The sequence below is a fragment of the Triticum dicoccoides genome, chromosome 7A, assembly GCF_002162155.2.
Source record: "Triticum dicoccoides isolate Atlit2015 ecotype Zavitan chromosome 7A, WEW_v2.0, whole genome shotgun sequence".
Lineage (NCBI taxonomy): Eukaryota > Viridiplantae > Streptophyta > Magnoliopsida > Poales > Poaceae > Triticum > Triticum dicoccoides.
The window spans coordinates 83,707,383-83,724,231 of record NC_041392.1 but is presented as its reverse complement, the minus strand read 5'-3'; the positions used below and the strand labels follow the sequence as shown (position 1 = coordinate 83,724,231).

Here is a 16,849-nt window from a genome sequence, read left to right as displayed (position 1 = left end):
AGGTACAACCACTGCCTCATAGACAAAACCACCGCCGCACAGGAGTAACTTATATAAACAAAACCCACGAGAAGCATAGTTGTGCTTCTCGAAAAATAATTATGCACCCATGAGAAGCACAGTTGTGTTTCTTGTGGAAACACATATTTGCTTCTGCGAGAAACACAACATTTGTTTTTGCCAGAGCTCAATATGTGCTTCTACAAATAGCAAATCCGTGCTTCTACGATAAATACAGTTGTGCTTCAACTTTAAAAGGGAAAAAATATAGTATGTGCTTCATCGTAAAAAGAGAAAAGCATAGTCTATGCCAAAAAAATGATGAAAACCCCAACCACGCTTCTGGGCTTCGGGTTTTTTCCTTACTTTTTTTAATTCATTTTTATTTTTTATTTTTGTTTTTTGTTTTTTTGTGAAAAAAAATTGTCCAAAACTATTAATATGAGATCTAGTTTTGAAGAACTTGACAAGAAATTCAACGGCTAGAATGGTTCAGTATATACACCCACGATTTAAGGGATACAATATTTTGAATAAAAAATTGATAGAAAAAAAAACTTACGACAAGTGGTGCACACACATTATGTGAGCATTTGAGAAGATGAGGAGTGACCTTTACAAGGACAACTCTTAAGAAATCTCTAGCAGATCCCGCAAACTGGATCATCCGGCAAAATAACTGCCGGTTTGCAGGATGGAGCCCGTAAACCCGGCTCGAATAGACCTCCAAATTAAGCCGTCCTGGATTTTTTTTTGTGGGATCCCGAATCCGCGTGGTCATTTCCTCCATATCTACGGGATTGAGGGCATTTCTTGCAGCGATCTGGAAAATAAAAACCGATTGGCGGGAGGGAACTTTCAGCTCCAGCCACAGTCTTTCCTAAGTGCGACCTCGCCGAAACAAAAGTCATACTGTATGCAATTTTGCCAGGATAATGGAATATTTTACGGGATCTGTTTTGCCGGAACAAAAGTCATGCTGTAAAAATGCGAAAAAAACGTTTTGCGGCCGACTTTTGCAGGGCGGGGTATACCCGTGCTCTAACCAGTGATTTCAGCAAAAATAAGCACCTTTATTTTTAGACAATGCTCTTTTTCCCTTTTTCTTTTTGAGGATCCTTAGGCAATGCTCTTATAGAACAGCTGAAGTGCAGGCTGGAATCTGGACACACCGCTATCCTCCTCCGCTATCCTCTGCCTGTACAGCCCAGATAAAAGCCCAGCCCAGCATACCCCTCAAAAAAAAGCCCAGCACGCCACAGCATACTCCTCATTCACTTCCCCCGTCTTCCAGTTCCACGCCAGTTGTCTCAAAAAAAAAAGTTCCACGCCACACCTCACCTCACCTCGCCGCCGCGTACCCAAACCCTCGCCGGCGGGGACGGGAGCACCTCAAACGGGCTCCCTCGCCGTCACTCGCTTCTCGCCCGGTACGTGCGCCCCATTCGCCGTAAATCTCTCTTCCTTCCTTGCTGCTCTCCTCGCCGATGTCGATGGATCTCAAATCCCTACTCCTCCGCCCCCCTTCGCAGGTTGACCGCCTTCTCTCCCCACGGCAATGGGCGGACGACTCCAAGGACATCAGCAGGCTTCTGAATCCAGCGGACAAGCTCACCGAAGACCTCCTCATCGAGATCCTGTCGCGCGTGCCGTACAAGTCGCTGTGCCGGTTCAAGTGCGTCTCCAAGCGGTGGCGCGGCATCATCTCCCACCCCGACCACCGCAAGGCGCTGCCGCAGCACCATCTCCATGACCTCGCCGGATTCCTCTACTCGAGTCGCAGCCCTGACTATTTATTGATTCGCAATTTCACCCATGTCTCCACGGGAGGCCGCCCTCCTATCGCTATCGACCCTTCGCTCGCCTTCCTGCCCGACTGTGACAGGTTCCACCTTCTGGACAGCTGCAACGGCCTACTCCTCTGCAGCCGCTTCGAGACCGCTGATTCGCAGGCATTTGATTACGTCGTGTGCAATCCTGCCACGGAGAAATGGGTTGCCTTGCCATTGCCGGGCTTCTTCAGCAAGATACAGACAGCTCGCCTGGGGTTCGACCCGGCCGTCTCCTCGCACTTCCATGTGTTCCAGTTCCTGAAGGACGGGGATGGCCACGTCAAAGGGGTTGAGATCTACTCGTCCAAAACCGGCGTCTGGAGTCACAAGGACAGCGGTTGGGGCTTCCCGGCTAGATTAACGAGTTTAAGTGCCTTTGGCAATGGTTTTCTTTATTTTGTTGCCATCTGGTCTGCGGTGGTGGCAGTGGATGTGGAGGGAACTGCTTGGAGGGTTATTCCTATGCCATGCAATCCGTTTGGCCCTGAAATAGATCTTGCTGTCGGGTTCACTGATCCGTCTCAAGGGCGTTTGTATTTAGCAAATATTGATCATCATGATGGTCACAGACTATTGATCTGGGTTCTTGAGGACTACGGCAGTGAAGTGTGGGTCTTGAAGCACAGCATTAGTCCTTTTGATCTACTTGGAGAGAAGTATGTACATCGGGGAATCAGGTTTCACATTGTCGCCCACCACCCGCGACGAAACATGATTTTCTTTGTTTATGGACATGACAAAGAACTCGTGTCTTATGAAATGGATAGTGGAAAAGTGCAGTTCATCGGCGCTCTTGGAAATGGTTCCATGGGACCCTACCTTCCTTATGTTCCCTTGTACTCGGAGGAATTGGCAGATTGGAACTGATACTCTGGCTTGCATATCGCCGTTCCATTGTCGACCTTTCAGATAATGTTGAATGATAGGTCCCTTTGTAATATCAGCAGCTATCCGGTTTGATCCTTCTGATGTTGTGTTACTCCTCTTTTGTTGTCGGGTGTACTCTGTAACCTCACTTTATGGGGCTAACTGTTCCCGTTAACTTAGTAGTGCTAGCTGCTTGTCTTGTGTAAACATATACTATGTGTTTATGGTTGGTAGCAGCATACGGGCAGCAGACTTTGCTATTTAAAATTTACGGAGCTACCATTTATTTGTACCATGATTGCTGTTTGTGATGTCCAGATTGTTGTGTTGGGCTGTTAGTGGATGCCCTCTTTTACAAATAGTGTATGTGTATCCTATGTTGAAGTTTATTGTGCATTTTAGATATGTAATTGTATGGGCAGTAAAACATGGGAGGGAATTTATGTTTTATTCCTCTTGTCATTGTAGTGAACAGTAGAGCATGTCAGTTTATGGTCCTTTGCTCCTGTCATGTTGAAATGATCTGCACTAGTGAAGCAAAGCTATTCTTTTCTGTGAGATGCTGTTTAGTCTGGAGTTTACAGCATCAAAGGTAAAAAATTCTTCATTCCATCAATATAACAGCTTGATTCACTCTGTTTAATCTGTCGGATCTCAAGACTGAAACTAACCTTGTGTTGATTTGATCTAGAAAAATTGTCTGATTCACTTCCTGCTGTACTTAGTTGCAATGTCTGATCTTTGCCAGCAGATGCTTTGAACTGTCGTTTAATTTGATACAGAAGGATAGGTGCCATCTTTTTCAGAGCCTCTACGGTATATTCATATTATTTATTGGGTTATTTACAGTAGAACTCTCTGAATTTTTAGCCTCCATGCGCCCTGACCTTGTCCCTGCTGGTGCCTCACGTCCAAATGGGTATTAAATAAACAGATTTTGCAGCGTCCAAATGGGTATTAAATAACAGCTTTTGCAGATTGCGAGTTCAGGTGCAACTTCAGAATGAATTCTACGCGTTAGAAATCCAAGGTGCATCTCGATCGGATGAGGGCAAGCAATTGCAACATTGCTGGTTCGATCATCTCCACGACGGGCATTCGGGCCGTTCTATCATCTCTATGACATCCGACCATCCTCATAATGTTGAGGAAGCTCGGAAGCGAGTAAACCACAAGGCTCTATCCAGACGACATTATTTGGACGATTTGCAGCCGACGATTGAATCCAAAGCTCTTCGTGTGTGGAGCAGTTTTGGCTCGAAAACAAACGCCGAATGATGCAACTTCTCCAAGTGAGGTGACCAGACCCAGAATCCATCTTCGGGTCAGGCGTTGATGAGCACATTAAACTATCCATGTGGCTCTCTAGCTACCCGGATGGATCTTTTTACTTCCTGAAAAATGATGGAGTTTCTCTGAAAACATGATCCAACAAAACCAATCCTACTCTCTCAACCTAGATGCGAAGTTGCAGACAGGATGCCATCACTACCATCTTGTAACCAACCAAACCCTAACACCACACATAGGTACAACCAGTTCCTCATAGACAAAACCACCGCCGCGCAAGAGAGTAACTTATATAAACAAAACCGAAGCTGAAACAGGTTCCTTATATATACTGCTAGTACATGTTTATTGTTCTTCAGCAGAACAGTAAATACAGGCTTTTTAGCTGCAGGAGCAGGAAAATGGTTCGCCGGAGTCAGGCCTTGTACACGGCGCATGCCTTCTTTGGGATCCTGGTCCTCGCCCTCTTGGCGTCGACGGTGATGCGGCACGTCACGTGCACCTTGTGCGTCACCCGCACCAGCTTGCCGATGACGTACCCCCGGGAGACGAGCTCGAAGTCCACCGTCAGCGGCACCGTCACGTCGTTCCCCGACAGCGAGAGCCCGCCCCCCGCGCCGTAGAGGGGCACCTTCTCGCCGTGGATCACCGCCGACACCAGCCGGTGGCTCTTGCTCGGTTGGTAGTACTTGTGAACCTGCATTCATAGGAGAGGTGTTAACATCAGATTCTTGAATTTGCCAGTGATTGTGAGTCAAACCAGTACATCACATATCTTGATGAACATACTATCCTGCTACTCTTTATACTAAATGCCCATCCCCCTTTCTTGACTCAAACTTACTGCCTTTTCTAGTTTAAATCTGCAGGACCTTCGATCCGATACTCCGAGAAGGATAACAAGAGTACAACATATTGGAAAACGCTTCAAGGATTCAGTATTTGAATGCAGTTTGCAAATTCACCCTTCACTTGAGTGGTGAAATGCAGAGGTAAAATGAGTATGGCTTATTCACCACTCAAGCTGTTCACATACTCCACATGGTAAGATGTGGAGCACCATTATTCAGAAATGGACAAATGACTTGCCAGGAAGAAGAAGCGCCGACAACACCTCTCTCTAGGCTGTTACCCAGAAACCAAAAAGAGCATACCTGTCCGACCCCGATGGCGATCTCCGAGTAGAGCAGGCGAACAGGGCCCGAAGAGACATGAATTCCGAACATTGAAGCAGGGTTGTACACAATCATGTTCAGGGAGCAGTTCAGCGTGACCATCTTGGTTGGAACCCCACTGTGGTCTGTGCCCTCTCCGGCATAGAAGTTGTCCATGGCTATGCTCTGCGCAAAAACAGAGTAAAAAGAAGTTCTTGGTTAGTAGTAGAACATTTTTTACAGAACCTTCATACTGAGAAATTCAGATCCGCAGCACAAGTTCACCGTACCAGAATAGTACAAAGGTACATTGTACTGTGTTTTATAACTACTGTAAAACTTTTTTGTGAACAGAGGGAGGTTTGGAAATGTGAGTGAGACAGTCGACAAGCTGGGCTGACTGCAGTGGCAGCCGACAACATCTCTATCAAAAAACAGAAGAAAAATGTAATAAATTATTTTGCCTCGTGGTCATTGTTTTATGTTTCTTTCTCTATGTAGTAAGTATACTTATTTAGTGGCCTATCACTAAATTCCAACGGAGTTTGGTTTTTCGAAGAGGGGGTCAGAAAATGCCCAGCGAAGAAGCTGTTTCAGCTGATTTGGCTCTTCTTCAGTCAGCGGCGCTTTGCCTTAGATTAACATGATTTACACTACTAATGGTAAAAAGATAAATACCCTTTGATTTCGAGTTCAGAGCAAGGAGCCACGGTGAATAAGCGCCGATTCTAGAGAAAACAGAGCTCAAATGGATCTACCAGCACAAATTTTGCCTGCACAATTCGGAGTCTTTGCTGACCATTCTACCAGGAGATTTGAATTAAATTAGTGATGTAGTTGGTGTTTAAATTCAATCTACCCGGAGTCACAAGTGAAACTGGAGCAATTGATGTTTGAATTCATGTCATATTATCGTGTAGGAAAAATTCAGTTCAGAGTGTGCTGAGGAAGTGAAACAAGCAGGGTGGGTGCACGAGATGAATGGATATGGATACGGGTGTGCTACCTTGACGAGGACGTCGGGCTCGTAGGGGCGGGCGGCGCCCCAGACGATGAGGCAGACGACGGTGAAGAGCAGGAGGAAGCTGACGAAGGCGAGCGCGAGCTTGCAGCGGCCGGAGAGGCCGCTGTCGCCGCCGGAGAGGCCCTCGTAGGAGCCCTCCTCCTCGATGACGCTGCACTCGGGCCACCCCTTGGCGTTCACGGCCTTGAGGCCCCCGCCCCCGCCGCCGCCCTTGCGCCCGCTGCCGCCGCGGAGGATGCCGGAGAAGCGGCTGACGGAGGAGGCCCGGGAGTGGCGGCCGTAGGACGGGTGCGAGGGGGACTCGTTGGGGCTGTTGTACACGGGCGTCGCCTGCATCGACGACGACTTGTACCCGCCCGCGCCCCCGCCGTCGTGCGCCGAGTCCCGCGACGGGCTCTGCACGTAGTAGGCGCCGCCGCCGGCGGCACCTCGCTTCGGCGACCGCGGCGGCGACGACGCCGCCAGGCTCGTGATGTCCGAGTCCGACTTGCCGTGCATCATCTCCACCGACTTGAATCCTGCCCGAGCCACCGGCGAGCGCCCACGATCAAGAAAACCGGAAGAGCGAAAATGGAAAGAAACGGGAAGCGGAGCGGCTCTGCGGGAGGGTTTTGGGCTCCGGCCCGGCCGGATCGTACCTGCGGCGGGAGGAAGCAGATGAGAGCTCCGGGAGGCGGCGGCAGGGGAGTGAAGGTGGTGGTGGTGGGGCGGCGGGGAGGTGGAGGCAGAGCGGGGGTGGGGGGTGGGGTGCAGTGGAGCAGTGGCAGGGGAGGGAGCACTAAAAGAAAGAGGGGGACGGAGCGGTAACGCGCCGGAAAGGGCCGGGCCAACCTCCGCGCGCGGGATCCTCTGCGGCGTGGCGGCGGTGTGCGGTGGCGCGTGCGCGTGCGGGGAGCAGGTGATGGATGGATCGGGGCAGTAGGTAGGTGGTGGTGGTGCGATTTGCTTTCACGGCGGACGCCGTGGGGTGAATGGTTTATTGGAGTGTCGGCAGCGCAGAGAATGTATGTCTCCTCCCGCGCCGGGACCGAGGCCGCGCGTGCGTCTCACCCAGCCTCCGCTCACACACCAAAGCCCTTTCCACACACTCTCCTTCTAAAAAAAGTTACCGTGCACGCGTCCATCTTAAATCGTGTGCGTCGATCGGTGCAGAGGTTGGGGCTCGACGATGCAAAAGAGCTAGCTTGCACGCGTGCATCTTAAGTTGTGTGTGTCGATCGATGCAGAGGTTGGGGCTTGGCGACGTGAAAGAGCTGGCTTGCACGCGTCCATCTTAAGTCGTGTGTGTTGATCGGTGCAGAGGTTGGGGCTCGCAGACACAAAAGAGCTAGCATGCACACATCCATCTCTTTTTTTCCATCTTAAGTCGTGCATGTATGCATCGATCGATGCAGATGTTGGGGTTCGGCGACACCTACCGCATAGGGTACGTGGCGTTTGCGTCGATGAGTCTTATATGTATCGTCCGGTGGGATCTCTATCCCCGGATAGCTCTCTCGTGCTCTCGGCGTCATGTTTCGAGTGATTTCCACATCGTCCAAGTTATCCCTTAGCTGGTGTTTTGGCTCGACATTCGTAATGTCAGGCGTACACGTAGATGTTGTTCACACTGTTGGTGGAAGCAAAATATATTGGGCGATGGTTGAAACTTACTCGGTTTACTATATGGAGTGAAATGCCAATCATTACAAGTGGAGTTTTGGTTTGCGGAGAAAGCATTTTATTTAGTGGCATATGCGCTTCTGACTCCATGAGTAAGAATTTCAATGGGCATATCCCATTCAATTCAGGAATCCTCATGCCTCTCTGCTAGTCGATCTTTCACTTTATGGTTCTAGTCTCTCTTTGATACACAATCCTCTTCGACAAGAAGGATTTTCTCGTGTGTTTCAAGCTTGATTAAGCTTCTGGTGAATGGTGACACAGTTATGTGAGGTCAATTCGCTAGACAGGTTGATGAATATGGCTCGATGTAGACTGGTGTGATAGCCTTCCACGTTTCATGTTCCTCTCCCGAGTTATAACTATTTTTCTAACTTCAAGATCTTGAACCGGTTTGCACCAAAGTCAACTTTATCTCTCGTGCTCTCTACGTCATGTTTCGAGACATTTCCATGCCATCCAAGTTATCTCTTAGTTGGCATTTGGCTCGACGTTCACAATGCCATGCATACACGTTAAGGTTTTGCACTGTCAGTGCAAAGCCTATATTGGACGGTAATGGAAACTTATTTGGTTTACTATGGAATGCAATGATAGCCATCATGGGTGGAGTTTGGGTTGCATTGAGAAAACATTTTCTCTAGTGATATGCACTTCCAACTCCATTATTACGATTCCAATGGGCATACCTCATTCAATTAGAGAATCCTTTTGGCTTTCTGCTAGTCTATCGTTTACTTTATGATTCAAGTCTCCCTTTGATGCACGATCCTCTTCGATAAGAAGGATTTTCTTGTGTTTTCAAGGCTAATCAAACTTTTGGTGAATAGTGAAAAAATGTGAGGTCACTTTGATGGACGGATTGATGTAGACTAGTGGGATAGCCTTCCACATTTCATGTTCCTCTCCTGAGTGATAACTATTTTCTAACTTCGGGATTTTGAACCGGTTTGCTTCAAAGACTTTATCTCTCATATGCTCTATGCGTCATGTTTCGAGTCATTTCCACATCTCGAGTTTATCTCTTAGTTGGCACTTGGCTCGACATTCACAATGCCATACGTATACGTTAAGGTTTTGCACTATCGGTGCAAACCCTATATTGGACCGTAGTGGAAACTTACTTGGTTTACTATAGAATGCAATGACAGTCATTATGAGTGGAGCTTAGGTTGCCTTGAGAAAACATTTCCTCTAGTAATATGCACTTCCGGCCCCATTGTATGATTCAAATGGGCATATCTCAGTCAAGCAGGTAATTTTTGGCTCTCTGCTAGTCGATCACTTACTTTATGATTCGAGTCTCCCTTTGACACCCAATCCTCTTCGACAAGAAGGATTTTCTTGTGTTTTCAAGGCTGGTTAAGCTTCTGGTGAATAGTGAAAAAATGTGAGGTCAATTTTCTTGATGGATTGATGAATCATGTGCCTTTCCTGAGTGATAACTATTTTCTAACTTCGGGATCTTGAACCGATTTACTCCAAAGACTTTATCTCTCATGATCTTCACGTCATGTTTTGAGTCATTTCTAAATTCACAGTGCAAGACGTGAACGCAACATCTTCACACTGTTCGTTTAAATCGCTATAGTTGAAGTTTTTTTTTTCTTTTTGGTTAATATGGAAGTTTTTTTTTGCAGGAATGGTTAATATGGAAGTTGAAGTTTATTGATATCAGAGGAGTTTGGGAAACCTGCTAGCATTCTACTAGTCAAGCTATGGTCGATCAATCCATTTGCGATCAAAATCTTGCTTGATACACAGTTTATTGTACAAAGAGGGGTTCTCTTGAATTTTTAGGGTTGATCAAGTGCCTGGTGAAACATGGAAGCATTATATTGTGTGAGGCCAAATCACCTAACAGATTGACGAATATGGCACGATAGACTAGTCCACTTATACTATACAATCTTGAACCAATAGGGCAGCCTTCTGCATATATCATGTCCCTCCCTTGCTTGGTAAGTCTTTTCCAACCTTAGACAAAGTCATCTGACAAAACTTTACCTCGAAATCTAAAGAAACAAAAGATATCTTCTCGTGGTTGGTATCAAACTTAAGTTACCTTGTGAATCTACAACAAGTTTCCGTTTTTTGTTAGTTTGTCGAAACGCAGGCTGAACATACCCTTGGAAAACAGTGGCGTGGTAGATGCATGCAATCCCAAGCGTATTCGCGAAAAAAAAGATGCATGCAATCCAATATTCTGTATGTTGTTGATATCCTAGAACTAGAAGTAACAACAGAAAAAAAAACCCACTCTAAACGAAGCTATATAATCCGCGTAATGCCCATCTCCAAACAGCGTGGGGCGATATCCTAAGATAGTGTGTGTGTGTGTGTGTGTGTGTGTGTGTGTGTGTGTGTATATATATATATATATATAGGGAAAATCCATCCTACCACCCGGTGGTAGTTACCCCACATATCTAATATACTACCATGTGGTACTATATATACTATTTTATTATTTTAAATATGTTCATATACTATATTTAAGATATTTTAAAGCAAGTTATATGAAAAAATTGCACATGAGCCCATTGTTTTTGTTATATTTATGAAATACGTATATATTTGCATGTAAAAAAGAGCATACATAAAACATGGTACATACTACCAAAAATTTAGTATATATATTACCTAATCATTGTTATATACTACATACTACACGTACATACTCTCGGTTTCGATAGATACTACATACAACATACAAAACGTAAGTGGTGGTAACTTTTTTTTTTGCGAGAGGCAAGTGGTGGTAACTACCACTGCTTGTAGGAAATATTTGTCCTATATATATATATGTCCTAGAGCTAGAAGGAACATATAAGTCTAAAAGGAAAGCTTTCTAATTCATAGAATAACGTTACAAAAATATGAACAATATAAGTAAGTAGGTGCAGTGCACACATCGATCGACAAGTGAAACTTTTGAAAGGAGTCCGATCAGCCAATGCATGCGGAGACCGGGACTGACAGAGACCCCCCAAAAACCGTCCGGTCCCTTTCGCGAAGCCGACACGTTGGTTGGACAAACCGGGAAATAAACCGTCCGGTTGTTGCCTTGCCTGCACGAGATTCATTTCACTTCGTGTCTGAGAACTCTGCGTGGAGTGTCTACGTTAACCGCTGCTTCGATTTGCGTACGGATGAGCAATCGCGCGCGCTGGGTGGAAGCGACCGGGACGTGCGAGTGAGTGGGAGAGCGATGCTCGGGCGCCTTTTCTCCGCACTGGCGAGAAAATCGGGCTCTTGGATTGGATGTCACTTTTGGGTAAAGCTTTCGCCATTGTGTGCCGTGTGTCGGTGATGGCTATCCAGGCTAAGTACTCTAGCATTAGTTTAACTTGCCTTTGCCACCTTGTCTTAGTAGCATCGCCATCATGGATGGATTTGTTGCGCCGGACCGAGTGTATCTCTTATTTGTGATCTAGTTCTAATAATTAAGATCTCCCATTCATCGGTGGCACGTCGTGTGTAGTATAGATCCCGTCTAACGTCTATACTATACAGCTCATCGATATATATAACGTTTTCGGTGTTATTTAGCCGAAATTCACATTTTATAGTATCAACTAATTAATTGATTGCGACATACTCCCCTCTTTCCTAAATGTAAGTCTTTTTATAGATCTTAATATAAAGTACATACGGATGTATATTACGTAATTTAGAGTGTAGATTCACTCATTTTGCTCCGTATGTACTCCCTCCGTAAACTAATATAAAAGCATTTAGATTACTACCTTTTGTGATCTAAACACTTCTATATTAATTACTAAACGCTCTTATATTAGTTTACAGAGGGAGTAGTCTACATTGAAATCTTTACAAAGACTTATATTAAGAAACAGACAGAGTACATATGAGTGGTGAGGTGAACGAGACCAACGGAAATGTCGGTGTATATTGTGTATGTAGGAGTATCATGTTGTACAACCCATTATCAAGCACGCGTGGTTGATCGAATTAGCTGGGGGCGGAACGGGACAAGAAGGGAATTAGCGTGGCGAGTTATGCATGGACAGCACAGCACGGAGGATATCTAACTAACTAGTAGCATCTTGTGTGCACGCAGAGGAGAATGAATAATTAAGGGTGGCCGGAAAATGACCTCGCAACAGACCATGTATGTAGATATCAAGCCGTCCGTTGCGCCGTGGACGTTCCCGGCGTCAGAGCGACGCGCCGCCCACTGCCCGGACGACGAATGCGCCGGAGCATGACCCGCCAACACACTACTCGTTCGTCGGCCGTCCTGATTTGCTCTTGTTTTCATTCTAGACTCTAGACTAGATCTTCTTCTAATTAAATTGAATAGTTATAATCTGGTATATGTACAGTAATTCGTGGTTGAGAAGCGTTCCCACTGTGCTCGAGACAGCGTGGGTCCGTTCTCGGCGCTTTGATGCCTTCCGCGCACCAAGAACTTTGAACAAAACGGTGCGCGAAAGGGAAAGATTTGACCCAGGTTCTAATCCTGGTGCTCACCTGTTAAATGCATGTTCCCTTCGTCCGAAAATACTTGTCGAAAAAATAATAAAAACAAATGTAATTAGAACTAAAATAGGTCTGAATGCATTTATTTCTCCGACAAGCATTTCAGAATGGAGGGAGTATAATTATAAAAAAAAAGTTGCTTCTATCCCCAGTCTTGGCCCCCATCCCGGCGGTGTGCGTCGGAGGGCGTGTGAAGGTGTCTTTCCGATGGATCTCGCATAATTCGGACAGTGGTTGTCTTTGCAAGATCCGCTCAGATCCGGTCTTCGCTCGTCAATGTTGGTGTGCCTTTATGTTGGATTTTTTTCGATCTAACTTCTCTTCGTCGGCGGCGGTTGTTTTTTTTTGGTGCACTGGTTTTATGGGGCCTTAGCATAATGATTTTTTGACTGTCTACTACAACGAGTTTCGCCCGGCTCCAGCGAGGGAGGTGTGATGACGGCGGCGCGTCTTTCGCTCACTTTGGTATTTACAGTCGTCGCTAGATGTCTACGAATATAATATTTAATATCTTTTGTGCTCGCTGTACTGTTATCAATGAATAGATCGAAAATTTTACGCAAACCTCAGCCTTGGCCATTCTAGTGTAGTAGTGTGTGTGGTTAGGAGACGCGCCACCTCGTGAACACGTATGCATTGCGCATCATGAGGGCCAGTGTCGTCTATACAGTACGTGCTCGCTCTTTTTCGACAATAGAATATGCAAGAAAACGACCACGTCCCCGTGACTGCTTTCACGTCAAGATAAAATAAAATAATACGGCAAGTAGGAAAGTCCTGGAGACGCTCGCGACGGCGTGCCGGCTTGCGATTCCGCTAGAGAGTACCGGTATAAGAGCATCTCCAACAGGCGCCGCAAAACGCGCGCCCGCGTGATAAAAGCAGTTTTTTACGCGCGTCGGTTGGTTTCACGCGCTTCAGCGGTGGCGGGAAGTTATCGCACGCGGAAGCGTTTGTGCGCGCGCAGGAGAAAGCGGCACGCGGCGCGGTAGATTTGGCGCGCCGCTTCACGCACGTTTATAAAGTTCCGCGCTTCGCCATGCGCACAGAACAGCCACGCGCCTTCCTCCTCACAACCTCGCCGCTTCGCCGCTTTCTGCGTCACCACCGCGCCACCATGCCGCCGCGCCGCCGGGGTGCTTTGGGCTTTCGCGGTGTCCGCGAGCGCCCCAACGGCTGGTACTCTGCCGAGATACGGTCCGGCGACGTCCGGCTCGGCCTCGGGACGTTCCAGAGCGCGCGCGAGGCGGCCCGCGCGTACGACGCGGCGGCGTGGCGCTTGGAGAGGCCCCGGTCGCAGATGAATTTTCGGGACGTCTTCACGCGAGGAGGCGCAGCGCCTCGCCCCTCCGCCGCGTCTCATCACGGACATGGACTGTGCCGACCACTCTCGGCGGCAGCGCCGTCTCCTCGTCGCCGAGGACGAGCGAGCCATGGCGGAGTGGCGTCGTCGTCACCCAGAGGACGTCGACGCCGAGCGTGCCTACTGTGCGGAGAGGACGGCAAGGCGCCGCTCGGAGCGGGCGGACCGGCGTCAGCGGAAGGCAGTGGCGAACGAGCAGTGCGACATCGTCTCCGCAGGTGGGAGGTCGTTCTTCACCTCGGACGATGAACGTTGGGACGACATAGGCTCTTAACCTCGGACAACACCGACGAGAGTGATGATGATGATGGTAGCGACTTGAAGTAGTTTTCTATCTATGTATGCCATAGTAGTTTCTATCTATCTATCTATGCCTTAGTAGTATCTATCTATCTATCTATGTATGTCGAACTATCTATCTATCTATGTCGTAGTAGTTCCACCGATGTAAAATATCTTTGTATCATTTTTTTATCTATGTAATTTTAATTTAAAAAATATTGTAGAATGAGCACGCGCTGCATTTTACCGCGCCTGCTAAAGCTGTGCGCGCGGCTTTTCAGCGCGGCTGCTGAAGCAAACGCTTCACGCCACACCAAACCAAGCGATGGGCACGCGCCAAATCCGTTTTTAACGCGCGGCGCGTTGGGCGCCTGTTGGAGATGCTCTAAACGCCGACTCCGACGCATCACGCAGCTCACGCGTACGTTGGCCCGGCCACACCGACCAGACCAGCAGCAGTATTGTACCAACGTCTACCGGGTCCATGTCACCTGATTATACTACTCGTATATACCAGTGGACCATCTGCCCCTGTAGCCGTTGACATGTCGCCCACAGCAGTCTCGTCGTCTCGTTCGTTCGTTCATTCATTCATGCAGGGCGACGGGGCACCACGTGAGCACGGGGACAAATTAATTTCTTCTGATGAAACTCGCCGTACGGACGGACCGTATACACGGTAGATACGGTTCGGTAAATGCGGAGTCCGTGAAAAAATACGGTCTCAGAAACAAGATACTAGCACAAGATAAAACTGCGGCCACCCACAGATCAGCTGTGCGCTCCCAGTTTGAGAAATACAGGAGCACAATTCTGTTCCACGTCTGACCAGCATTAGAGATTAGGTAGTGGAAGTAATGATGATCAAGCTGGGCTAACTGATTCCCGTCTCGGTCAGCAGGAATGCAACCCAAATCAGAGGGCAATTTATTGAGGGCATGCACTTCATTAGGCATGCATGGTAGTACAAGGTGCCATGTTCATTTGGAACCGCCTTCTACAGGAAGCGGTCGAACCAGTCGTTCGCTTCCTTCACCATGCTCGCGGTCATCCTGTGCCCAACACCCGGCTCCGCGATGAACTGAACATGCAGCAGCAGATAAAAGATGCTGTTAGCGACCCAAAAAAGCCAACCTTTGTTTTTCTGGATAATACCTTTGCCCTTATCCTCCTAGATCTACACAATCATGCACTTGTCGCGGAGAAGATGGACACTTATCAACGGAATAAAGCTGAAAAGCGAAAAATTTAAAAAGGAAAAGTTGCAATGCAACCTATGCTACAGAGAAAGCATCAATCAACCAGGCCAAGATACTTCATCGGGGGATAATGATTACGGGTTACCGCATTGGTGAAGAAGAATTTGAGCATTCGATTCCCCACTCGTTCTGGTATGTGGCGCCTGAGCGCCGCAGCTCCACATGGTTTCAGCGTTTAGGACATGGAGAGAGGTGGTCCTCTCCTTGGAATGAGAACGATTATTGGATTGAAAGTCCAGGTCTGGCTTGGTTTCCAAAACAGACGGTGGACCAGGCGCATGTGTAGCTGGCGGTCAGTGCCATCTCCCCATCGCTTACCAGCAGTAATCGGTTGGTTTTCTGCGCATTGCTTCCAAGAATATGCTGGCCGGCCGGCTTAAATACAAAACGGAGGAAGAGTCTGAAAAGGCTCGGCTGAATGAGCCGAACGTTCGGACCTTGGCAATAGATCCGAATGATGCTCCAGGGCTTCACCTCCTTGTCGCTCGCTTTTATTTTTTTCTCAAAAAAGTGATCCTGCCGTTGGATTCGAACCTTCCACCTCTTGAGCGTGCTAACCTCAAGCTAACCACCCGACCTAACGCTGTTATGTGCTTAGCTCTGATCTGATTTGATATTCTTTTCTCTGTTTTTCTCGCGTACTTTGATTGAAGTGCAAAAACTATCGTGACGAGCAGGAATGGAATCGTGTACCTCTTAGGTAGATTACTCAGCTAGTGAGCCACCTGACCTACATTCTTTCTCTTGAAATAATGAAACCAAATATGCTATTTAACTCGTTTACTCTTCTACGTTTGCACACAAACAACTTATTTCAGTTTCCCATTTTTTCGCACTTACGTACTATTTTTTACCCGAACCTAGTGAATCGATGAACCAACAACGCTCGTCCATTCACCCCTTTGAATTTTAGAAGTTATTTGGTGAATATATTGATTTTGGGAGCTCTGTTGAACATCTTGCTTTGAGTTGCTATTTAATTCCATTGGCTGCTCTCTCGGTTGAGATAATGACGGAGCAGTCGCTCCATTACATGGGCCCGTCGCAGCCATCGCCGGCGCGTGTGAAGGAGGAGCTGCTGTCCCCGCGCACACCACCGCGTGAAGTACGAGCCGACGTCCCCGCTCCGACCTGTGAAGGAGGAGTCGGCCTCGCCCCGGCACAATCATGGCGTCCAGGTCAGACGCCACGTGAAGGAGGAGCCAGCCTCACCCCGGCACCACCGCGACATCTAGATTGGATGCCGGGTCAAGGAGGAGTTGGCGTCCCCGCCACGCAGCCGGTACGGCCGCATGCACACGCCACCGCCACCGTCTCGCCGTCAAGGAGGAGTTTTCGCCCGCGATCAAGAAGGTGCAAGGCCGCTCCCTCCACTACCTCGGAGGAGGCGGGGTGGGGGGAGGTTGATGAAATATACTCCCAGTAACTTTCTTGTGAATAGCATGGTAACTTACACGTCATAGACCTGGCAACTTTTGTACACTGGTCCTAATTACTTTGGCCGGGGGGAGGGGGATTGATGAAATATCCCCTGGTAACTTTTATGTGAATAGCATGGTAACTCACACATTGAGACCTGATAACTTATGTACCTCGGTCTTGATAACTTTGAC

The 16,849-nt window shown here is 47.7% G+C and overlaps 3 protein-coding genes across 3 annotated transcripts in view; 1 reads left to right on the top strand and 2 right to left on the bottom strand.

Annotated features, from left to right (window-relative positions):
- The first annotated feature begins 987 nt into the window (after nucleotides 1–987).
- LOC119333156 (F-box protein At5g07610-like) lies at nucleotides 988–2,991 on the top strand. Its single transcript, XM_037606156.1, has 3 exons — nucleotides 988–1,028; nucleotides 1,124–1,430; nucleotides 1,533–2,991. The coding sequence occupies exons 1-3, from the start codon at nucleotides 988–990 to the stop codon at nucleotides 2,697–2,699; spliced, it is 1,515 nt and encodes a 504-aa protein (XP_037462053.1). The 3' UTR covers nucleotides 2,700–2,991.
- Nucleotides 2,992–4,179: 1,188 nt separating this feature from the next.
- Nucleotides 4,180–6,954, bottom strand: LOC119331263. The gene is made up of 4 exons (XM_037604434.1): nucleotides 6,806–6,954; nucleotides 6,150–6,685; nucleotides 5,144–5,329; nucleotides 4,180–4,686 (listed from the first exon to the last, which is right to left on the bottom strand). The coding sequence occupies exons 2-4, from the start codon at nucleotides 6,666–6,668 to the stop codon at nucleotides 4,405–4,407; spliced, it is 987 nt and encodes a 328-aa protein (XP_037460331.1). The 5' UTR covers nucleotides 6,669–6,685; nucleotides 6,806–6,954; the 3' UTR covers nucleotides 4,180–4,404.
- Nucleotides 6,955–14,593: 7,639 nt separating this feature from the next.
- Nucleotides 14,594–16,849, bottom strand: part of LOC119329842 — an 8,023-nt gene continuing 5,767 nt past the window's right edge. Inside the window, exon 13 of the mRNA XM_037602942.1 lies at nucleotides 14,594–15,058. Within this exon, the coding sequence (XP_037458839.1) occupies nucleotides 14,975–15,058 (84 nt within the window). The 3' untranslated portion in view covers nucleotides 14,594–14,974. The remainder of the gene's footprint in view (nucleotides 15,059–16,849) is intronic.

Excerpts from the sequence above, each read along its gene's own strand:
- LOC119331263 (XM_037604434.1), bottom strand. The coding sequence starts at position 6,668 with ATGATGCACGGCAAGTCGGACTCGGACATCACGAGCCTGGCGGCGTCG. Across the intron at positions 5,330-6,149 it reads AGCCCGACGTCCTCGTCAAG|AGCATAGCCATGGACAACTT; the intron begins GTAGCACACCCG and ends GTTTTTGCGCAG. Across the intron at positions 4,687-5,143 it reads TCGCCATCGGGGTCGGACAG|GTTCACAAGTACTACCAACC; the intron begins GTATGCTCTTTT and ends CTATGAATGCAG.
- LOC119333156 (XM_037606156.1), top strand. The coding sequence starts at position 988 with ATGCGAAAAAAACGTTTTGCGGCCGACTTTTGCAGGGCGGG. Across the intron at positions 1,029-1,123 it reads GCCGACTTTTGCAGGGCGGG|GCAATGCTCTTATAGAACAG; the intron begins GTATACCCGTGC and ends GAGGATCCTTAG. Across the intron at positions 1,431-1,532 it reads CGTCACTCGCTTCTCGCCCG|GTTGACCGCCTTCTCTCCCC; the intron begins GTACGTGCGCCC and ends CCCCCTTCGCAG.